The sequence below is a fragment of the Chenopodium album genome, chromosome 6, assembly GCF_948465745.1.
Source record: "Chenopodium album chromosome 6, dcCheAlbu1.1, whole genome shotgun sequence".
In the NCBI taxonomy this organism is placed as follows: domain Eukaryota; kingdom Viridiplantae; phylum Streptophyta; class Magnoliopsida; order Caryophyllales; family Amaranthaceae; genus Chenopodium; species Chenopodium album.
This window is the reverse complement of record NC_137839.1, coordinates 60,667-81,043: the sequence shown is the minus strand read 5'-3', so window position 1 is coordinate 81,043 and position 20,377 is coordinate 60,667. Positions and strand designations below refer to the sequence as shown.

Sequence of the window (20,377 nt, the reverse complement as noted above, 5' to 3'; positions counted from 1 at the left end):
GTACAACATTTGAGTAAAATATATTTGTCAGTGAGAGTATTCCTATGTTCCAACTATTGTAAGATATCTAAACACGTAGAGTTCAAATTACTGAGTTGTAATTTGGGAAAGGGTTGAGTGATCCTTGTAAAGACTTAGAGTTAAGTCTTGAGTGTAGGCTTCGGAGTAGAAGCTAGAGTGAGCATTTGGGGTTGGCTTAGGTTCTAATTGGAACTTAAGTTTTGTCGAGTTCCTTATAGGCTGTAACGGAGTAGTTGCCCTATTTAGTGAAGTCGTGTTCGAAAATCCCAAGTGGTCGTGGTTTTCTCCTTGTTGGGCACAAGAAGTTTCCACGTAAAAATCTCTTTGCATCTCTTTATTTCGTTCTACGTTTTAATTTCCACAAAATTTGGGAACACTAGTTCCTACACAATTCACCCCTCCTCTTGTGTGTTCCATCTAAGTTAACATCTATGTCAAATAAGACGATGTCATTGTTCTGATCTTAAAGGATAGAGACCTCATCTTTATCATCTAGAACTAGAGCACATTTTTTCACACACACTAGAAATTTTTTTGGCTTGAATGTCTTCTGTTTTGTAGGTTGGATTGGGCCCCTACATGGACCGCCTACCTCAAGTTAGGCTTGGGGAATAGTGGAGTACAAGGCCCATTCTTCAGGCCTGCAGTTGATGAGGCTTGAGCCCAAGTAGAGACCCACCCAACTCAGCTCCCCAGTATCTCCTTACATAGAATAACAATCAAGCAAAGACTGTTGTTGATCTTGAAAACTACTTCAATTAGGTTATCTAATAGATCGTCCGCCATTAAGAATCATTCAGTAATGTTGTAAGTTTAGATTTTGTGTCAATAGTCTCATAGATACTCAGCCATTGTGTTAATTTTAAAAAATTTCGATTTATGTAAAGAAGTTTGAGAGTACAAGACAGATTACTGCACAATTTGAGGGGATTAATACCAACACATATTTACGCCATGGAAAGCTTCCCAATTTAATCCTTAGGCCTTGACTTAAGCTCACTCTTAGTTGTTTTTGTCGAGATCATAAAATTCGATGTTCTTGTATTTCTGAGAAATTAGCTCAGCTTGAACTTTTCTTGCTGTGTCTGTTGCACAACCGACAAGGATGAGGACAGAAGTGCCTGCAAACCCCCGGAATGCAGTGAGATGAGTAGCTTGTTCAACCACTGCTGGACCAGCAGCCAGAATTGCTAGGAAAGCAGAACCAAGGACTGATATCCGACTCAGAACCTGAATTTCATCAACAGGCTCAAATTAGCATCAGAGTGCAGAAGCAACTGACATACTCTGTACAAGTTTTGGGGGCACTTCTAAAGATAATTGGAGTTATTGAAGTAGAAAAAAAAATGAAGCAGCTAACTTCAAACCTTTGACAGGCATGTGAAGATATGTTGGAGATTGAATTTAAATCAAAGAAGAAAATTTGTCTAATGTATTACTATTAGCTAGAAGAAGATGAAATAAAGCTGCTATCTTAACAGGTATAGAAAAGGCAGAATTTACTAATTTTATCTTACCGTTTTGATGTATGCAGCCGTACTCTTTCCAGGCCGGACTAGCGGAATTGATGCACCTTGACGCTTTAGTTGCTCACTCACATCATCAGGGTCCAGTTGCAAAAAAGTGTAGTAGTAGTTAAAAAAGGCTATTAATAGGATGTTTGTTGGGAGATAGAAAGAACCTGCAAAAAAAAAAAAAAAAAAAAAAAAAAAAATCTTTGGTCAATTGAAAAGTTGAAAAAAGAAAATACGCCTATAATATGATAGCACCACCAATTCCATAACCAACCAAAAGGCACATACAAAGAAAAAGTTAATTTCAAATTCATAGAATAAGCTCGTAATTAGCTCCTAGTGAAGGGTCAGGTGCTTACCCTTCGCCATCAAACTTTTTACTACGTACATCAATAATTCATTTGTTACTCCAACCATGTCAAACAGCGCGAGTAACTAATTGCTTAAGAGATACACATGTGCTCTACTTAATTAAAAGTACAGGCCATCTAAGCATCAAATTAAATTTCATAAATCAATTGTGCTAAGAAAAAATATGTGAAAACATCCTATTAGAAAGCAGCTAGACCAGTCACTTCCTTTACACACACACAGAGACACACCACAAAATAACACAAAATCCTAGAACGTATAGAGACAATATGACACGGAGTACAAAATAGTAGCTTACATACAAACAAAACAATGTGTTTGGATAAGAGTACAATTGGGTTGAGCTAAAGAGAGGGAGAGAAAGGACTAATAGATATTGATGATAACGATTGGATGGAAATCATACTAGCCGACTGATGAGATTTTTTTTTTTTTTTAAAAAAAAAAGTATCATACAGTGTTATGATAAGTGGTAGCGATTCTCTCCTGCCACTGTTAAATACGATATAGATGTTCTCTAACTTTTTGTTATTGACCAACTGCCTTGCCTAGTTGTCTATATACTTCCTCCTCCTTAAATATAAAAACAGATAGGGAGTGCGCAGATTTTAAGAAGCCCGTGTGATGAGGAGAGGGATAGACAGAAATGTCACAAGATACAAGAGGGAAGTTAGGAATCTACAGGTGAGGGGTTAGTCCTGTTATAAGGTTTCTTGTTGCTAGGTTTCTGATATAAGCAATTCTTGCTCTTTGAATAAAACCCTTAATTATTCCTTAAAATCTACTGTATATAAAAAATAAAAAAATAAAAATAAATAAAATAAAAAAAACCTTTTGCAGTGAAGTTACTAGAATAGAAACTCATGCTTCAGGGAAGCCATGGAAGGTGACATGGCAGTCCGTATATTCTAATTCACCTAGGGGAAAATAAATTAGACTATACCAAAAATACTAGACTGTTGTTACCTCCAGGGGTCAAAGAAACTGCAGCTTTCTTTAGGATATCTAAACCAGTGAAACGTGCAAGTGTAGCTGGAAGAGACAATGATGATGTTGAGAATATAATAGGCATTACTCCAGCACTGTTCACCTGCATAAAAAAAATTATTAGATAAAAAAGAGCAAAGAGAATAAAATAATTAGTTGATATCATATAATAGTTATAAAAACATATTGGCTCACTTATTAAAGAACAGAGGGTGTACAAAACTTGTCTTGATATTTTTTTCACATTTTTAGTGAGACGCCTTGATCATTGTTAAACCCTTCAATGTTGTCAACATCAAATAGAATTTGCAATATTTATTAAAGCTTGTAAAATTTAATCGATGCCTTCAAAACCAACTAACCTTGAAGGGCAGATAAGCAGACTTTTGAAGTCCTCCGCTTCTACCAGAGTATCTTGATGCATAGTTCATTGGAATTTTCCTCTCAGCTTCCTGAGAAATTTCGTCAAAAGCCCACATAAGCATCTAGCTTCTCCTGTTATAAATACCTCTTACACTATTTATCTTCTTCCTTACCTGAACATATACAATACCAAACACCAATGACACAAATGATGCAACTATGACAGCGAGGCCAGTGTAATTTCCCTCTTGATATGCCTCTGCAGCTGTCCTTCCAAAAGATGCTGGCAAGTACGAGATGATGTTGGTGAAGATCAGTAGAGATGTACCATTTCCAAGTTTTAGGTCAGAGATACGTTCACCAAGGTATGTTGTAAATGCTGAACCAAGTGTTAACAGGATAACAGATGAAAGAACCCACTCAGTGGTGAAGTCATTGACATAGGGACGTAGAAAAAGCACTTGGCCGATTGCCTGTCAAAAAATGAGCATTTTCTCTCAATGCACCACAAAGGTTTTTTTCTTCAGGCAAATGTTAAAAACATCAAGCCAATACTAAAGCATTCATGGCTTTTGATAATACCATCAAATAATAAAATAGATTTCTGTGATCAATATTCAAGTTGAAGCATAATAATTGGAAACTTATAGTTTCACAGGAGAGTGAGTCACTAGATTAATATAATAAAACCTCAAATCAAGAAACCTCTGATAAAACCATCATAGATTCATAGAAATAAACTGAAGCGCATAGGCTTTTGGGTTAAGGCCAAGCAAAATGAAGTCATGCACTCAATATTTCTAACTACTGTAATTAGGTAGTTATAATGATTAATACAGCCAGAAGGATCTACAGACAACTCTCACTTATTATAATGATTTATACAGCATGTAAATTCTGATATTAAAGTTGTATGTATCATTATGGTGAGGAAGGATGATAGCAACAACTATTGAGCTACCAAATCAGAAACATTAGAGCTATAAAGACAATTCAGCAGGGTCTCACATATGCACTAAATCAGCACCAAACATCTAAACTCTAAAGTACAAAATGATCGTGGTTATTTCACTTTTTGTAATAAAACTATATCATTTCTTGTACGGGAAAGTTTAAGATTTGGTATCTATATGTCCATATTGCAGAAAATTTTCCAATGAAAATTCTTAAGAGTCGACAAGGTTAGCTTTTCATATTTAAATGTAACTTCCTCACCTGTACCAAAGCGAACCCCACTGAAGCATATTGGGTATACTTCTGAACCTTTTTCCTCCCTGCTTCGCCTTCTTTTTTCTGAAGATCTTGCAATTTTGGGTAGACTTGGGAAAGGAGTTGAAACACAATCTGAGCATTAATATAGGGAACAATTCCAAGGGAGCATATCCCAAGCCGTCCGATTCCACCCCCAGAAAATGAATCCAAAGTACTAATGAAACTGTTCTGATCCAAGTTACCCACAAAGGCCTCTCGATTCACACCACCAAGAGGCACATATATCCCAAGTCGAGACAATGCCAATAACCCTAAAAGTTTCAGAAATTTCCCAGGTAATGGGCCTTTAAAGAAGTCCCCAAAATCAATGGAACTATCTTCAATTGCAGCTGTCAATTAACACTACCAAAATTAAAAAGACTCACTCAGACAACAACCACAGAAAAAATTATAAAACATTATAAGAACAAAACCTGTCAAAAAACACACCTGCAACTCCACGACCTGATGATGCTCTGTCTTTTCGTGTACTACTACTCTCAAAAGTCTGCGAAACAAACTTCAGAACACCATCCCAGGTACTAGCTACATCCCATGACTTATCTTGCTCAATACCTAATGGATCAAACACTGAGCTTTCACAACTGCAATGAAAAACCAACCATTTTCAAGTCAAAAAATGCTATAATTCAGATTTATTGCAAGTTAACCTTGACTAATGAACACTCAAAGATCAAAGGTATCCCACTTCCTCAAATGTCACAGAGAGCATAAAACTGCAACAATTCTTCAAGAAATCAATAGAAACCCAATAGCTTGAATGTTCCAATTAACAAAATTAAGCATCTAACACAGTTCAGGATGTCCATTATACAACCGGATGTACCATATACACAACATACGTTATATCCACACTCAATTTTTTCTCATATAGGGCTCCCTCAATTGAGAAAATAAGCCAAAAAATACAGCCTTGATTGTACAAAACACCCGGATGTACAATGGTAATTGCTCTCTCCAACTTAGCATACAGAAATTTACTACATATACTAATCTGAAATGAAGCAAGGTTCAACTTTTGTAATTAACACTCAATAAATTAGAGGCACCCACCTCCTCAAACTTGTCGCAGAGAACATTAAAACAGCTAAAATGCATCAATTCCAACAAAAATTAAAGGAACCCACTAACCCCAATGTTTCATTGAACCAAATCATATGCACCCAATTACCAAATTGTCAATTTCCGCAAGAATATAACAATATTACAAACACCCAATTGCCAAAATACTAAATTCAGCAAGAATTAGTTCATACTCCGTATATAATTATATTTACAGAAAATGGAAAGAAAAAAAAATTACCTGGAAGTGGTAGTGGAGGAGAGAGAAGCAGCTGTTATCCAAGAGGTGGGCTTGGTGCGGAGGCTAAAGGTAGGCTTACAACCATGAATTCTGGGTTTATGATGGAATTTAAGAGGGGAGGAGAGAGAAAATGAGAAGATAGAAGAAGTAGAAGCAGTAGCTGCTGCGTCTGTAAAAGTTGCCAACATTATCACTGATGAACTTCTTAGTTCTTACTTGTTTGTTTCTCTTTCTCCTCTCTTGCTCTTCCTCAGCTAACTTCTGGTTTTATGAGGGACCAACCCTCAATTTTTTTTTTCCGCTCTTTATCCTTATGCTATTTTTGGGTGCATTTTATATCTGAGGGAGCCCCGGGTTATCATCATGTAAATATAGGTATGTTTAATGGAGTAAAATGGTAATATTGTAAAGTAAAACCGCTAATACAAGTAGCAATATTAATATCCAATCGCTAATGGTGTCAACTGTTTTACCCATGTATAATGAAAAATTTGCCAATTGATAAACGACAAACTACTTTGTAATGTTTATCAAGATGATAAAGTTTGTACTTTTTCCTTCATATTGAAAATGATTTATGGAGTATATGTTAGGAAACAAAACAACTTCCAAGTACATACGAATTAGTAGTATTTTTTTGGACTACTACTACAACTACTTTATAGTCATCAGATTGATATCAAACACTACTTCGAGTACTACTTTATGCCAAGTTGAACTGGAAAGATCAAACTTAATACTGAGCAAGCCACTCAAAAGAAATTTTAGTAAGAGAAAAGGAAGATGCAACAAGATATATACAGTTGATAGACTGATAAGGAAAGAAAATCCAGGAATACAACCAATTGTTGTGTATGCAGACTATTACGAGTAAAAGATACAAAGAGAAAATAACAGGGATATGCTATATATATCGTCGTGGTATTAGTGTACAGTACATCTATATATGGTTGTCATACTCCAGTGACAAGTACAGGCAGTCAGGCATTGAATGATCCCGGGTTCAAAAAATTCAATTTCATTTTATCAAGTTCTACATTGCAACCCAGTACATAATTCCTGCAAGTAAATTTAATGAACTGTTTGTCCAAATCTTCACTTTGTTGCACATTACAATTCACGAACAACTCTCTCCTATGAGCACCAGCAGGTAATTCAGATGCAAAAAAATGCAGATGATGGCTGACCAAGAGAAATATCCAGCATTTTTGTGTAGGGCTTAACATTGGCTTCTGCTCTCATGGCTTCTTTTCGCCATTCAGCATTTGAACATAAGTTTATAAGATTTTCTATACAGATATATAGTATGTGCTTAATCATCATCAGGAGCAGAAAAATCAGGCTCTTCCGGTTTCTGCAGCTTAATCTTCTGAGCACCTCTCCTGGTGTTTGCTGCAAATTTTGAAGCCAAAAATGTCACTTTTAGGCTTGATACAGCCCGAGGAGTTGCACACGATTCATCCTCTCTAGTATCGTCATCATCTCTCTCAGACGCAAAAGAATCCAAGGATGAAAGACCTTTTGCTGTCCTCCTTCTCTTGTACCGCCGCCAAGCAGCTTGTATAAAACAGGCAGCCCAGGTCCTCCAATGGTGAGAGTAAAACCGAAATGTATGCTGGAGTTTCTTGCTGTGAAGGCGCCTAAATTGATTGGCTACAAACTTCAGATCTTCTGCTCTAAGGGCAAAGGCTTCCACTTCAACAAAGGCTCTCACAGTTCTGGTTGAAGAAGGAAGATTAAGAGAGGATTTTGGATGAAGAGCCCAACCAAGCAACTCTTCACCACAAAAGTCTCCAGGTTTCAAAATAATCGAGTTAAAAAATCCAGTTCGACCTCCATTTGTGGTGGAACTCTCCAATCTACCTCGAATGATGAAAAGCATCTCTGTCACAGGATCACCCTCTCGAACAATATATGTGCCCTCTGTACATAACGAAGATACAAGACGTTCACAGATTGCGTCGAGTAGCTGGTCATCCATCTGCGAGAAGAAAGGAACCTGCATAATACGGAGTAGCTGGTTAGTGTGTGGCAGCAAAACAGAGCATATAGAGAAGGTTATTGTTTGAGCAAGAAATTATTTGGAAGTAAATGTTGTGGGCAGAACTCAAATGTAAGCAAGACATAGGTATAATCGCTTCAGGGACCAGTACAGAAAACACACACTACCTCTGTTTCAATTTATTTGCAACATATACCATAAATGGATACTGCAAATAATTTGCAATAAATGTTTTCTTTCCTTTTTACTTGTCATTTCTTTCTCTCTCTCTCCTCATCACATACAACTTTATTTTTCTGTCCCCATATTCACTCACAAACAAATTTGACCTAGATGTCATTATAATTTATAAAGGTGATATTTCTAGGTTTTTTCCCTTGTGCAATGACCACACCAAGCTAAGCTATATCTTAATAATGGAGCATCTTAGAATGAGTGTATCCGACAATCTTAGAATGAGTGTATCCGACAATCTTCCTACCTGGTAAAAATGAACTAAGAAAAATCAAAAAACAGAAAAGAAAGAAACATTGAAAAAGGAGGTCACATTGATATCTCAACTCTAGAGCAATAAACATTCAAAATTTAAATGATCTTCCTATCAGGTATCTAAGCTTTAGAGCAATAAACATTAGGTACCGAAGGCATACCCTTCGAACAAGATCTAAGCACAGGTGGCGCTGGATGTCTCTACGTAGGTCAACAGGTAAGCTAGTCAGGATTGCTTCTTCATCCACACCTCGAGTTGCAAGCCATTTATACTGTACAAAACGTCGGACACGCTGTCTCAGATCTTCAGGGAGTTGTCGATGCCTCATCCACTCTTCAGTATCTCTTCGCTTGAGTCTCCACTCCTCCAGCCTCACAGTGATAGATTGGAGATAAGTCTACACAAAACACATTAAATTCAAGGATTCAGAAAAAACAATCTGCAATCTTTTATTAACGCACAAGACAATCACAGCCATAAGAAAATTTTCATCACTAAAACCCCACTCTTTTTTAAATGAAACAAGTCTGTGACTGAAAAATCATGATTCCATCCAAATGGTTCTCTATCTTCCTTTATAATCATTGGCGGATCTATGAAGGGGCCTGGGTGGCACCGGCCCCCCCAAATTTTTTATTTTTTATTTTTTTATTTAAGTAAATATATAAATTTATAGGTTAAATATAATTTTTATGCAATAAATAACATCAAATTAGCTTTGTCATAGTGGTAATGCATTGAGCTTGGACTTGGTACAATATCAATTTTCATAGTTTGAAAGCACATCTTAAATTCATGATGCATGAACGTCCCTCCCATATTTCAGGCTAAACAATATGAAATTTCATAGGGGAGATTTTAATACGTGTAATGTCAAAAAGGAGCTGCTGAAGAGTGGTAATTGCACCAGGGAAAAAATCTAGAAATATCACCTTATAATTTAGACTCTAAACATTATAAAGGAAGATTTCATAGTGACATGTAAAAAACAATTTAGACTCTAAATTACCCAAAAAAAGGGCTCTCACACAGTCGCACACTACCGTTATGAATCTTATGATTATCATTTGTCTCATTGTACAAAAACAGACCACAAATTCCAGAACTCTTGAGCAGCAAGCAAATGTAGGCAAGTTAAAATTGATCACTACAAGCAGAAATATTAATCACGAACGGCGCAGATTCAGAGAATAAAACGACGACCAAACCAATCCTCAACATAGAGAAGCAAAATTTTTTCAAGCTATTATTTGTCATTACAAGGGATACTTCAAAATACATACGTCCATAAATGTTAAGAGGATAGCAGTTTTACCTGCATATTCCCAATCAAATGTGCAAATAAGACAAGACCCAAAATGGCAATGAGTATGGCAAATGATGTCTCCCCAATTAATGTGCTTGTATTTAGATTCTGCCCATAGGAGCTGTAATAGAAATATGGAAAAGCATATTAGCATCTTTTAGACAAAATATATCTATAATAGCATTTGGACATTTGAGGTATGAAACAGCAAAGGCACACTAGGTTTTTATTTTATTTTTTTTATTTTTTTATTTTATTTATTTTATTTTTTTTTACAATGTAAAAATAAATAAATAAAACTTCTACAGGTCCAGTCGTCCAGATGTAACATTTAAAACAAGAAATTAGATTAAATGAAAAAAAAGGACATCTATTACACCAGAGCTGCCATCTAGACTCCTTTAAAGTCTCTAGCACATGATGGCTCCATAGGGCTCAACCAAAGTCACTATAGTAATTTTGTCTCTAGTCGCCTTTCAGGCATTTGCTCCTAAAAAAATCGTATCGGTTATTGCTTCCCTTTCCAATACCTTTGAACAACCCAAACCTTCAATTTCTTGAGCAAGTGAAAGTACAAGTTCCAAATAAAGTATTCCCTCCATAACACTATGACAATTCACAAAACAGAAGTGCGATAGAATTGATTGGGTAAATAACAATTTGGTTAAAAAAAAAAAACCTCGGGTGACATGTTTGGTAAAAAAAAAAAACTCGGGTGACATGTTTGGTAAAAAAAAAAGGGACCTTTGTGACAAATCGGTAAGAATAATGAGTTCTGGCAACAATTAACCAGAACATAACCCTAAAGTGAAAATTTAGGTTTTAATGACACCGGTATTTATTTTTCATGCAATCACTTTTTCTATTAATTGGCCCAAATTAATAATCTTACCCATTTTCATAAAAATTAACTGCTGCATTAGCTTTTATATCCAAAAATAAATTATAGCATTAGCTTTTAATTAAACTATTCCTCAATTATTGAACTCTAGAAAATTGAATAAGATGTATCAGCTATTATTCTAGTATATCAAATATATGTCAATGATGGTTTTGAGGGTCTACCTTAATTGCTGCAAGCCCCACCATAAACAGTAGAAGTACTTCCGGATAAAATTGGAGGAGACGACATTCTTCTTTACTGCATCTTCAAAAATTCCATATGTGAAGCTCTTACTTTGTTTTGGATCACAGTTGCTGAATACACTAGTTGTGTTAGCCCAAGCCATACGTTTTAGATTATTGACCATATTACAATCTAAAAAATGAGGCTCGCATTTTTGAGGGACTTTTTCATGTCTGCAGCTGAACTTCCAACAGTGTGTATACCTCTCAATTGAAAGTAAATACCATGCGGCCCCAAGAACCTGCATAGTACAGAGCAGTTTGATCAAGCTGGACAGAAAGGAAAATAAAAATATCAACAGAAGAATATCCATTGATCTCAATTTCTTTGGCATATCTGTTATTATGAGGATAATCATATCTTCTTTCCATCACACATCATCAAGAGATACCTCAGAACATAACTGCTACAATGTGCCAAAATCATATAAATACTTTTTTGGGAGAGGGGATGTTAATGGTAAGATGGAAAATCTCAAACGAAAAAGAAGGAATGATCAAACGCCTGCTACAGTACTATGGTGTCTACAAAAATACAAAATTTTGAATTTTTTTAAAAATTATATATTTATCTCATTATATCTGAAATAAAGTATCAATAATTGCCGCAGTAGTACTACAGAAAAGGATAAATAAAGGATTTGTGGAAGCTAACAGAGTTTTTTTTTTTATTTTCCCAGTAGATAGAAAATAAAAAGGATATCTCCGTACTCGAGGCTAAAGCAAATCTAGCAGAAGTTTCAATCCTGAAAAAAATCAGCTTTTATACTTGATTCCAATTATATACCAGGCTTTTACAAGATCAAATTGCATGTATGGAACTCCCAGTTTATTAGATGTGACTTTGTGTGCACGTGTACAGTTCAGCTAAAAGCACAAACAATGAGAAATACATACATGGCTAGCTAGGATATATAACAATAGATTGTATGCTGCACCAGCCCATGCAGTCTTTGTGACAACTCCGGTGGCCTTTATAATTTCAGAACTCAGGGGGAAAATCAGATACAATCGAGGAATATACTGAAGCAAAACAATGAGCGCAAGAGCATTGTTGTTGTGATCAGTTCTTGGACTTCTCGATGCAGGTATGATGAACCAGATTACAAACTGCAAAGATATATGGAGAAAAAATGTATATATAATATTGTCTCAAAATGTTGTATAAAAATGAGTAAATTAGAACAAAGTTTTCTAAGGAAACATCCCTTTCATAAAATACTAAATCCTTGTAAGCTTTGAATTTTCTTTATCAGAAAATAAAAAAAATAAAAAATAAAAAAATCCATCGACATTACAAAAGGTCAACTTCTTATTTCTTAAGATGGAAAATCAGGAATCCATGAGTCCATACAAAAATATGAACACAGAATGTAAACCTTATAGTGCTACTCATCTTTATGAAAGGATACTCATTTCTGACTTAACTATATTTAAATAACTAACATACATAAGTACATAACCACCAAAACTCTTTCCAGTCAATAATTTTAACCCAAATCCCAATAAAAGCATTTATTCAACATAATAGGAGAAATACCCACATCTAAGACGCAGTAACTGCATAAAACAAACAGTAGGTTTTTAAATTATTTCCGCAAGACTCTTCTTTCATAGCAGGTCCAATTACTAGATGACTGCTTTAGTATCCAGGTCAAACTTCAAAGTCTTACTGATCTAATAGCATAGTTTAGGTTCATGCCCTCCAGTCTGTGGTAGCAGTGGCATAAATGTCTTAATTACTAAAGTTGGTAGCCTTAAATTTTCAACATTCTAGAAACAAAGCACTGTTGTTTATGTTTAGCTGACAATATTCAATTATTGCTGGTTTCTGTGCAAGGAACAATTTTAAATGCTTTGGATGACAAATCAGGCCTGAAAGATCCACTTCTACTGCTTTTTAGGCTGTTTATACGTATCCAAGAAAACAATTTGCTTCAGCTCATTAGATGGGATGGAGGTACTTTCAACAATTGGTCTTCGTACACTCTTAAAAGTTCCGTATGAGCTTCTAACTTCTAGAACAGAGAATAAATATGGGAGCACGACAGCACGTACTGCTTCAAGCACTATTAGCAGTTATCAATGAGATAGACGGCTTTATGCATGCGGTATGCAAAAAAGTAAAGAGAGAAAATAATAAAGATACATGGGAAAACAAAATTTACATGGGAAAGTTAAATTTGCACAAATATTGTTGCAAATTGGAGGGAATTTTAGTAAAAATTTAATATTAATGGTTGTTGGAAAAAAACAAATGGGGTGAACATTTTGAGACTAAAATTTGTCCATAAGGGACTATGAAAAGGGGACGGAGGGAGTACCACCTATTCTTGTTAAAATCAGACCAGATACACCAGAACAGAAAAATTCAGACCTCACCAGACCAAATTATGAAGATAACAATTTAGTCAAGACAAAAATATTAGACCAGAAAAACTTTCAGACCAGACCAGAACAAACCTTAAACAATACTCCCTCCGTTCCTAAATGTTTTTTACGTTTCCATTTAGGGTGTTCCTTTTTATTCTTTACATTTAGTATCTTTCCTGTTTTGGTCATAAATTTGGACAAAATTACCCTTGTTTTACAATTTTTATACTCAAAAGTTCTTACTTTTCCATGTGCTATACTTTTTGTACTATTTTAATAGTTTTTCAACACTTATTATTACTTTCTCTCTCCTCTCTCCTCTAATTTCTTCACCCCACATGCTCAACATTGTATTTTTTAATAAAATTGTACATTTAATCATTGAAATATTCCAATATACCTCAACTTTACACAATTTCTTAATAACCGCGCATAATTCCAAACATAAAAAACATTAGGGAACGGAGGGAGTAGAAGTCAGAATAGCTCTATTAATGTGAAGAGAAGAGCATAGCAACCTATATCAATACTAATTCCTTGGGTTTGAAGAAGAATCTTGACACCTAGAACTTTGGCTATTGATTGCGTAGAATGGGTTATAGATGAAAGTGGTTTCTCAAAATAAAATGCTTGCACGTAGCCATATAGCTGTATAAGCTGACTAACGGATTAAAACTAATAGTAATACTTCAAAGAAAGATACTGTTTCTTAATTCATGTCAGAACTCACATGGATGGCAAACAAGGCTGACATGATAAAGGCTAGGGATACTACATACCATGGTTTTGCACTTATGCCAATGCCTGCTAATGAGTATTATAGGTGATAGATAATATCTCCTGGTATACACTATCTTCACGTAGCTTGTAATCCCAAGGCATAACTTTGAACAGATTTCACAAGTTATACTCCACCACAAAAGTGCTTGCTCCAAAATTGTTACTAGATTTACTACAGCCTTGAGCCTTCACTTCATATTCTGCCACCAATACTCTATCACCGTGGTCCAAAATTCCTGTAGTTTTAGTCTTTCAGAAGTCACTAAGCTTAATATAATGGATAGTGTTCAATTTTGTTCGGTTAATCGGTTGTCTAGTTGTGAATAGCTTTCTCTATTGGTCAATTAAGTTTTTCTTGCCCAAAAGCAAGAAGGAAGAGATAAAGCATGGTGAGCAAAACTAGAGAATTTAAAGATACAGTTTTAAAAGTGTTTGTCCTAACTTAATGGAGAGCAATGATAAACTCATGTGTGTAGAATAATGTTCCAAGGAATATGTGATGGGCTAGCTGATAAAAGACATTCTCATAGATACACATGTGAAATCTCAAGAATCAAGATTGCACCCTAAATAAAGAACTACTCCGTAAGAACTAAAACTAAAAAAAGATTATAAGGTGTTGGAGATATAAATGCAGTGTATGGAACCATAAGCATCAATAAGACACAAGGAAACTTGAAAACCCAAATATATAGTATAGGCTTCTTAAAAACTACGGAGTATAAATTATCAACTACACCCAGTTGATGGTGCACCACTTACGGCACTCAAATGATTTGCAAGCTTGTCATTGCACATCCTATTGGGACTTTTTGACATGTCTGAATGCCATTAAATCTACAACTTGTATCTTTTTACGCAACTCGCAGATCTAAAGACCTATTCAGTAATGAAAGAAGCATCAAATTGAAAAAGAAGAGGGAGGGGAGGGAGGGGGGGGGGGGGGGTTTACGCAACTCGCAGATCTAAAGACCTATTCAGTAATGAAAGAAGCATCAAATTGAAAAAGAAGAGGGAGGGGAGGGGGGGGGGGGGGGGGAGCACATGCTACCCAAATTCCAACTATACACAAATAAAGTTCACACAAACAAGCTAGTACACATAGATAAGATGTGTTCCATTCGTTCTTCAACAAACATTTTCAAAGAAAGCATCAATGTCACATGCATGTGTCATTTTAACTGTATGAATATCCCCTACACTACAAAAAAGATATGCTGTAACTTTCAACCTTACTTTAGTGATCATAAACTCATCAAAATGAAAGTAAATGATAAAGAGCCTACCATACCTGGGGCAGAGGCAATGTAGCAATGGCATCAATGAAGAAATCGGATTTGAAGTACCTCCGTGCAATCATGTTGGGGTCTCTCACAAGCTCGCCTCTTCCAAAAACCCGAGAACTAGGAGCAACATAAGCTGTTCTGAATTTGATAATCAAGTGCAAGAGATAAAAGAGATCCGCAACAGTCCGACACAAGGTGACAAAAATTTGCAAATGCAAATCAGTTTTCACACAATAAGTCTTACTATTTCCAGATATCCCAGGCAGATAAAAGTAGAGGGGGTCGATGAAAAGTGCCAGCAAGCACGAAACAATGAAAATCTTGTTCCATCTCAGCACAATATCACTCCCAGGATCTAGTATCTTCTTCCTCCATGACTCTTCATCCTCCTCTGGCAAAACCTTAGTCTTACCAAACTTATATGCTTCTCCTATTCTACCACTAACCCCTAAATTTCCACCTCCATTATAGTATACTGATGAAAGCTTATATGTAGATGATGACTTATCTAATCTTGTAGGGTCTAATTTTGGCAATACAATATCTGGGTCTAGTTTCTCACCAGAATGAAACCTATAATAACATAATATTACACATAATTAACACAAATATTCACCAATTAACCCCAAAATTACATCAAATTAAACAGTAGCATAAACATTAACAAAATAAAAGTAAAGAATTACTGTGAAACTTACCTTACAATCTTTTCCTTCTTCAGCTCCATGCTAAAACCCTAGCATACCCAGTTCAAAGTAACCCAGATCAGTGACAAACACTCAATCAACAAAAAATTCATGAAAAACTAGAAAGAATACAAGAAACCCACTAAAACTAATGATACAATTACACCAAAAAACAGCAGAAATTGGTGGGTATGCAAAAAATTATGCCAAAATTAAGATCTTGAACAAGAATATACTTGATTTAGGGCAAATTTTACAGTAAAAACTAGAAACCCAGAAAGGGGTAAGAGCTAAAAAACTAAAATTTGGGTTTTGAAGCCTACAAATTGACTAGAATTGTTTACTGTTTGTGATTAAACAGATACAGAATAAAGGGGATTTTACAAATCAAAATTTAGACTTTGGAGAGGAAAATAAGTCAATGGATGTTGACTGAAGAGAAGAAAAGAAACAGTGAAGAAATATTCCCAAAAAAATAAGGAATGCATCCTAATTCACATTGGACACTTGACACTGGAAGTTTTGTACCTGTAATTTTCACTGTATTCTTTTGGTCATAAAATTTCAACGAAGAAATGCTCCATTGTTCTTGGTAAGAGTTAAAAATTCTGGGTGTGGAAGAATGTAACGATACTACGATAGGGTGAAGCAGATTTCCCTCTTCCACAAAATCAGTCAAATCCTTTGATTAATCAATTATATTAATAGACCTATGTTAACTTCAAGGAATGTATTTTATTCTTGAATAGATCGTCTAACATGTACTAGTTGTTTAATTTTACTATGGAGTACTTTTATTGATCCGAACTTGAGATATACGAAAATACATGTACTGGTAACTAAATGACTTAAAAGCCTAGAATAAAACTAAGCTGATATAGATTGTGGCTCAATCCGATCTTAAATTTTGGAGTATTATAAAAGGACAAATACTTGAATTCTCAAAAGAAATAACCTTTTTAGATTATGAGCCAAAAGTTTCTAAACTATCTTTACTTAAATCTGCCTCGAGCCGTATAAACTGTATTCAAACGACCCATTTGTCACTCTAATAAGCCTTTCATTTAATTACTTGACATTTCTTACACTTTAATCCTTTTTAAATGACTATACAATTATTTTATGTTAGTCAAGTACAATTGCTTTTTTGACCCAACATTTTCACTTTACTAACATATACGGAGTAGTACAATTGTTTTTTATATGTTACTTATTTAGAGTTTGTTTTTTAACAATACGCATGGTGAAAATATGTCAAATGTGCTTATTATTTAGGAAAAGGAGGAAGTAATAGTTAAACGTATGAATCAGTTCAGCTCCTAATTTCCTTCTCTCATAAAATATTTATTTCAGATTTATTCAATTCAGTTCATTTGAATTTAGCTCAGCTCAATGAACAGGCCCTTCACTTGTATTGGATTATTTTTTTATACCAAAATTACAAAAGAGGAGTTCTAATGTATTTTTATTTAGATAAGATAAAGCCTAGTTTGATGTCATAGTATAATTAGGACCTGTCCTCTTCAGCTTAATTTCAGTTCAGTTCTTAATTTCATTCTCTCATAAATAATTCAATTCAGTTCAGTAAATCAGAACAGACCCTTAATTGAAAATACTATTTTAGTGAACAAATACGTTGTTTTGAATTGAAACTAGATCTTTTAGCATTTATTTGGGTTTAATTTTATTTATGTTGATCTTATTTGCTTTAATTGTTGCAAACATAAAATTTGACAAAAAAATAATTTCTCTCTCTAAGTTGAGAGCACCTCTCTCTAAGTTGAGAGTTCCTCACCTCACTTGAGCCCCAAGCTAAAACCCTTCACTTCATCTTTCTTGGTCTCCGCGTTTCCAACAGCTTGCTTCTAGGCTTTTTTACATGCAAAATCTATCATACACTTTATCCAAAAATCTTATACACTTTATCCAAAAATCTTTCCAAAAACTTTTCAATTCTCTAAGCTTTTTCTACTCCCCAATTGAATGAAGGCAGTAATTTGCTTTCTTGAGCCCATCAAACAAATTTTAAGTGCATTTGGTGAAGTTATCTCTGCTGCATTAACTACATGACATTTGTTCCCATGCAATTGTGTTTTGCAATTCAAACTGAGAGTTTCCTACAGTATAAATCGAGGAGTTATTGCACTGCTCCTTCCCATCCCTTCATCTTCTGTTTTTATTCCTTTTACTCTCTTTCACGTCCCTTTCTTCTCTGTTTTTTCTCCTCTGCCATGGAGAATAATCAGAATCCTCCACCTAATGCAAACAACAATTAGCCCCATAGAATGGGAATCTTGATTCAACCCCCACCAAACTTTAATGCTCTTGGTGCAATTAATTTCAATCGTTGTGTTATTGGGATTTTTATTGGTCCAAACCCACCCTCTGTCACTTATTTCCAGCATATAATCAATCAAAGATGGATTTCTAGAGGTCATGTGAGGGTTCACCAAACAGGGGAGTATTTTCTCTTCGAGTGCCTTGTCCAATCTGACATGGATGGGCTACTTCGACAGTATACGACTACCTTCGATGGTCGTCTTATCAACTTGCGGCGCTATGATGCTACTATAATCCCACAACAAATTAATTTCTCTACTTCCAGGGTGTGGGTTCGAGTACACGGGTTGCCGCTTCCTTTCCTGACTGAAGCATGGGCAAGACGCATTTTTGTTCATTTGGGGTATCTAGATCAGCTAGAACCTATTGTGAATGGGAGGCTGCCTCAAATGGCTGAACTGCGTGCGCTTATGGTGATTGATATGACACAGCCGCTGATCCCTGGATGCTATATTCCGATAGCAGGGGACCGTGTCATCTGGGTGTATTTCAGGTATGAAGGTGTTTATCGTTTTTGTAAGCGTTGTGGTAGAGTTGGTCATAATTCTGTTAATTGTGCATTGCGTATTGATGTTGCGGCGAGACGTCTTTCTCGTCGTCTTGAGGCTGTTGAAAGGGATGGTTTGAGGGTGCTGCATGGCCCCTTAGACTACCCTTATTACACTAATTTTATTCGAGGATTGCCAGATGTGTTTAGGTTCCGTAACAGGGCGGTTAATTTGACTCATTTAGAAGAGCCGGAGGATGCACCTTTGCGTGCAAGGAATCAATTTGATGATAACTCTGATTCAGATTTTAATTCGGATGAAAGCAATGATACGGTGTATTTTACCGGATCTGATAGCTCTAGTAGCTCCGGGGTAGAGGACGGCAACTCGAGGGAGACGCGCATCGGCCAGCAGGCGGTGCGGCGCTCACCAGGGAGGCGGTTAGGGCTTAGGCTCGACCCGTATGCTGAGTTTGTTGGGCCTGATCTCAACAACCCACCATCACCGCCGAATCTGGGCTTGAATAATTTTGCAGGTCTGGGAAGCCGATCCCGTGTTGCTGCTTTGAATCTCTCTCCCATACGAGTGGGTTTTCAGCCTTATGGAGGCAATGCGCGAGCTCGACTTGATGTTATTACATCTCCCCCACCACCTACTGTTACTCGCTTTGGTGGCTCCACCTATGAGGTGGGGGAGTCGTCGTCTGCAGCGGCTAATCGAGCGGTCGGTGGTTGGGTGGAGGATGATCCTCCTCGAACTCTTTTTCAGGTTTTGGGTATTGACAATTGGTCACCGCAACGAGCGGTGCCCGCGGTTACAGGTTTGCTGGAAGACGTCCCGCAACAGGGACTTGGTGGTACGGCCACCGGAGTTCCGCCGTCTTCTTTGCCGGAGGAAGTGAGGACCGAAATTCCTCCCTCTTATAATGAATATCTTGACTCTAATCACTTGAATTTTGTGGAAGCAGGACGAAGGTTGGTTCAATCTCTTTCACTCTCAAGGGCTCGCCGTGTTTTTCCGGATCGAGCAAGGGCTCTTTATCTCCCATATGACCCAAATTCTTTTGGGGGCGAATTTTAGAACCTACCTATGACTGAATTCGACCCTCCGAACTCACCAGTTTCTCCTCCAAGATCTTTCGATCATGATGATGAGTTTGATCCGCCAAACTCACTTAATTCACAGCCGTGTTCTTTTGATGCTAACCAATTTCTGCAGGAGCAAAGTGTGAGTAAATCAAAAGGAAAGAGGCCTCGAAGTATTGAGTGCTCACCGGAAAATTCTTGTGACGGTGAAAATGTACGGGCTAGTTCTTATGATTTGGGGTGGCTTGAGAAGAAGAGATTGAAGACACTTCATCGATGGGCCGATAAAGGGGGTTTCAATATTTGGCTTCGTGACAAGAATGGGTTTTTTGAGTTTAAGTCAAAAGCTATTACTGATGTTGACAGTGCACGGTTGAGGGGTGTGAAAGCAAGCTCGGACTTGCTGAAGTTGGGTGGGAGAAAGCGGCATGCTGCCACTTCTTCATCGTCTTCCGGCCCGGCTAAGAAGCAAAGGAGCGAAGAAGTCACTTCTAAACTCTATGATGACCTTGATGCTTTCGATATGGAAGTACAACAAGTACTTATGGACTCTATGAACATTCAAGATGGTGAGGATGCTGCGC

At 36.4% G+C, this 20,377-nt stretch overlaps 2 protein-coding genes across 3 annotated transcripts; both read right to left on the bottom strand.

The window, feature by feature from the left end:
- Positions 1-872: 872 nt before the first annotated feature.
- On the bottom strand, positions 873-6,147 carry LOC145635472 (preprotein translocase subunit SECY, chloroplastic-like). The gene is made up of 8 exons (XM_081686754.1): positions 5,833-6,147; positions 4,959-5,113; positions 4,473-4,858; positions 3,431-3,730; positions 3,257-3,346; positions 2,874-2,997; positions 1,539-1,702; positions 873-1,251 (listed from the first exon to the last, which is right to left on the bottom strand). The coding sequence occupies exons 1-8, from the start codon at positions 6,018-6,020 to the stop codon at positions 1,024-1,026; spliced, it is 1,635 nt and encodes a 544-aa protein (XP_081542880.1). The 5' UTR covers positions 6,021-6,147; the 3' UTR covers positions 873-1,023.
- A 481-nt stretch (positions 6,148-6,628) lies between these two features.
- LOC145635471 (cyclic nucleotide-gated ion channel 17-like) lies at positions 6,629-16,554 on the bottom strand. 2 transcript variants are annotated; one of them, XM_081686752.1, is made up of 8 exons: positions 16,409-16,554; positions 15,893-15,930; positions 15,200-15,767; positions 11,653-11,865; positions 10,696-10,997; positions 9,640-9,751; positions 8,485-8,721; positions 6,629-7,831 (listed from the first exon to the last, which is right to left on the bottom strand). In XM_081686752.1, the coding sequence occupies exons 2-8, from the start codon at positions 15,919-15,921 to the stop codon at positions 7,145-7,147; spliced, it is 2,148 nt and encodes a 715-aa protein (XP_081542878.1). In that variant the 5' UTR covers positions 15,922-15,930; positions 16,409-16,554; the 3' UTR covers positions 6,629-7,144. The 2 variants fall into 2 exon arrangements, with proteins under 2 accessions (XP_081542878.1, XP_081542879.1); XM_081686753.1 differs by lacking the exon at positions 16,409-16,554 and having other exon boundaries at positions 15,893-16,359.
- Between the last annotated feature and the right edge of the window lie 3,823 nt (positions 16,555-20,377).

Excerpts from the sequence above, each read along its gene's own strand:
- LOC145635471 (XM_081686752.1), bottom strand. The coding sequence starts at position 15,921 with ATGGAGCTGAAGAAGGAAAAGATTGTAAG. Across the intron at positions 11,866-15,199 it reads CTACATTGCCTCTGCCCCAG|TTTGTAATCTGGTTCATCAT; the intron begins GTATGGTAGGCT and ends ATATCTTTGCAG. Across the intron at positions 7,832-8,484 it reads GCTTAGATCTTGTTCGAAGG|GTTCCTTTCTTCTCGCAGAT; the intron begins GTATGCCTTCGG and ends CGTATTATGCAG.
- LOC145635472 (XM_081686754.1), bottom strand. The coding sequence starts at position 6,020 with ATGTTGGCAACTTTTACAGACGCAGCAGCTACTGCTTCTACTTCTTCT. Across the intron at positions 5,114-5,832 it reads TCCTCCACTACCACTTCCAG|TTGTGAAAGCTCAGTGTTTG; the intron begins GTAATTTTTTTT and ends TTTTCATTGCAG. Across the intron at positions 3,731-4,472 it reads TGGGGTTCGCTTTGGTACAG|GCAATCGGCCAAGTGCTTTT; the intron begins GTGAGGAAGTTA and ends ATTTTTTGACAG.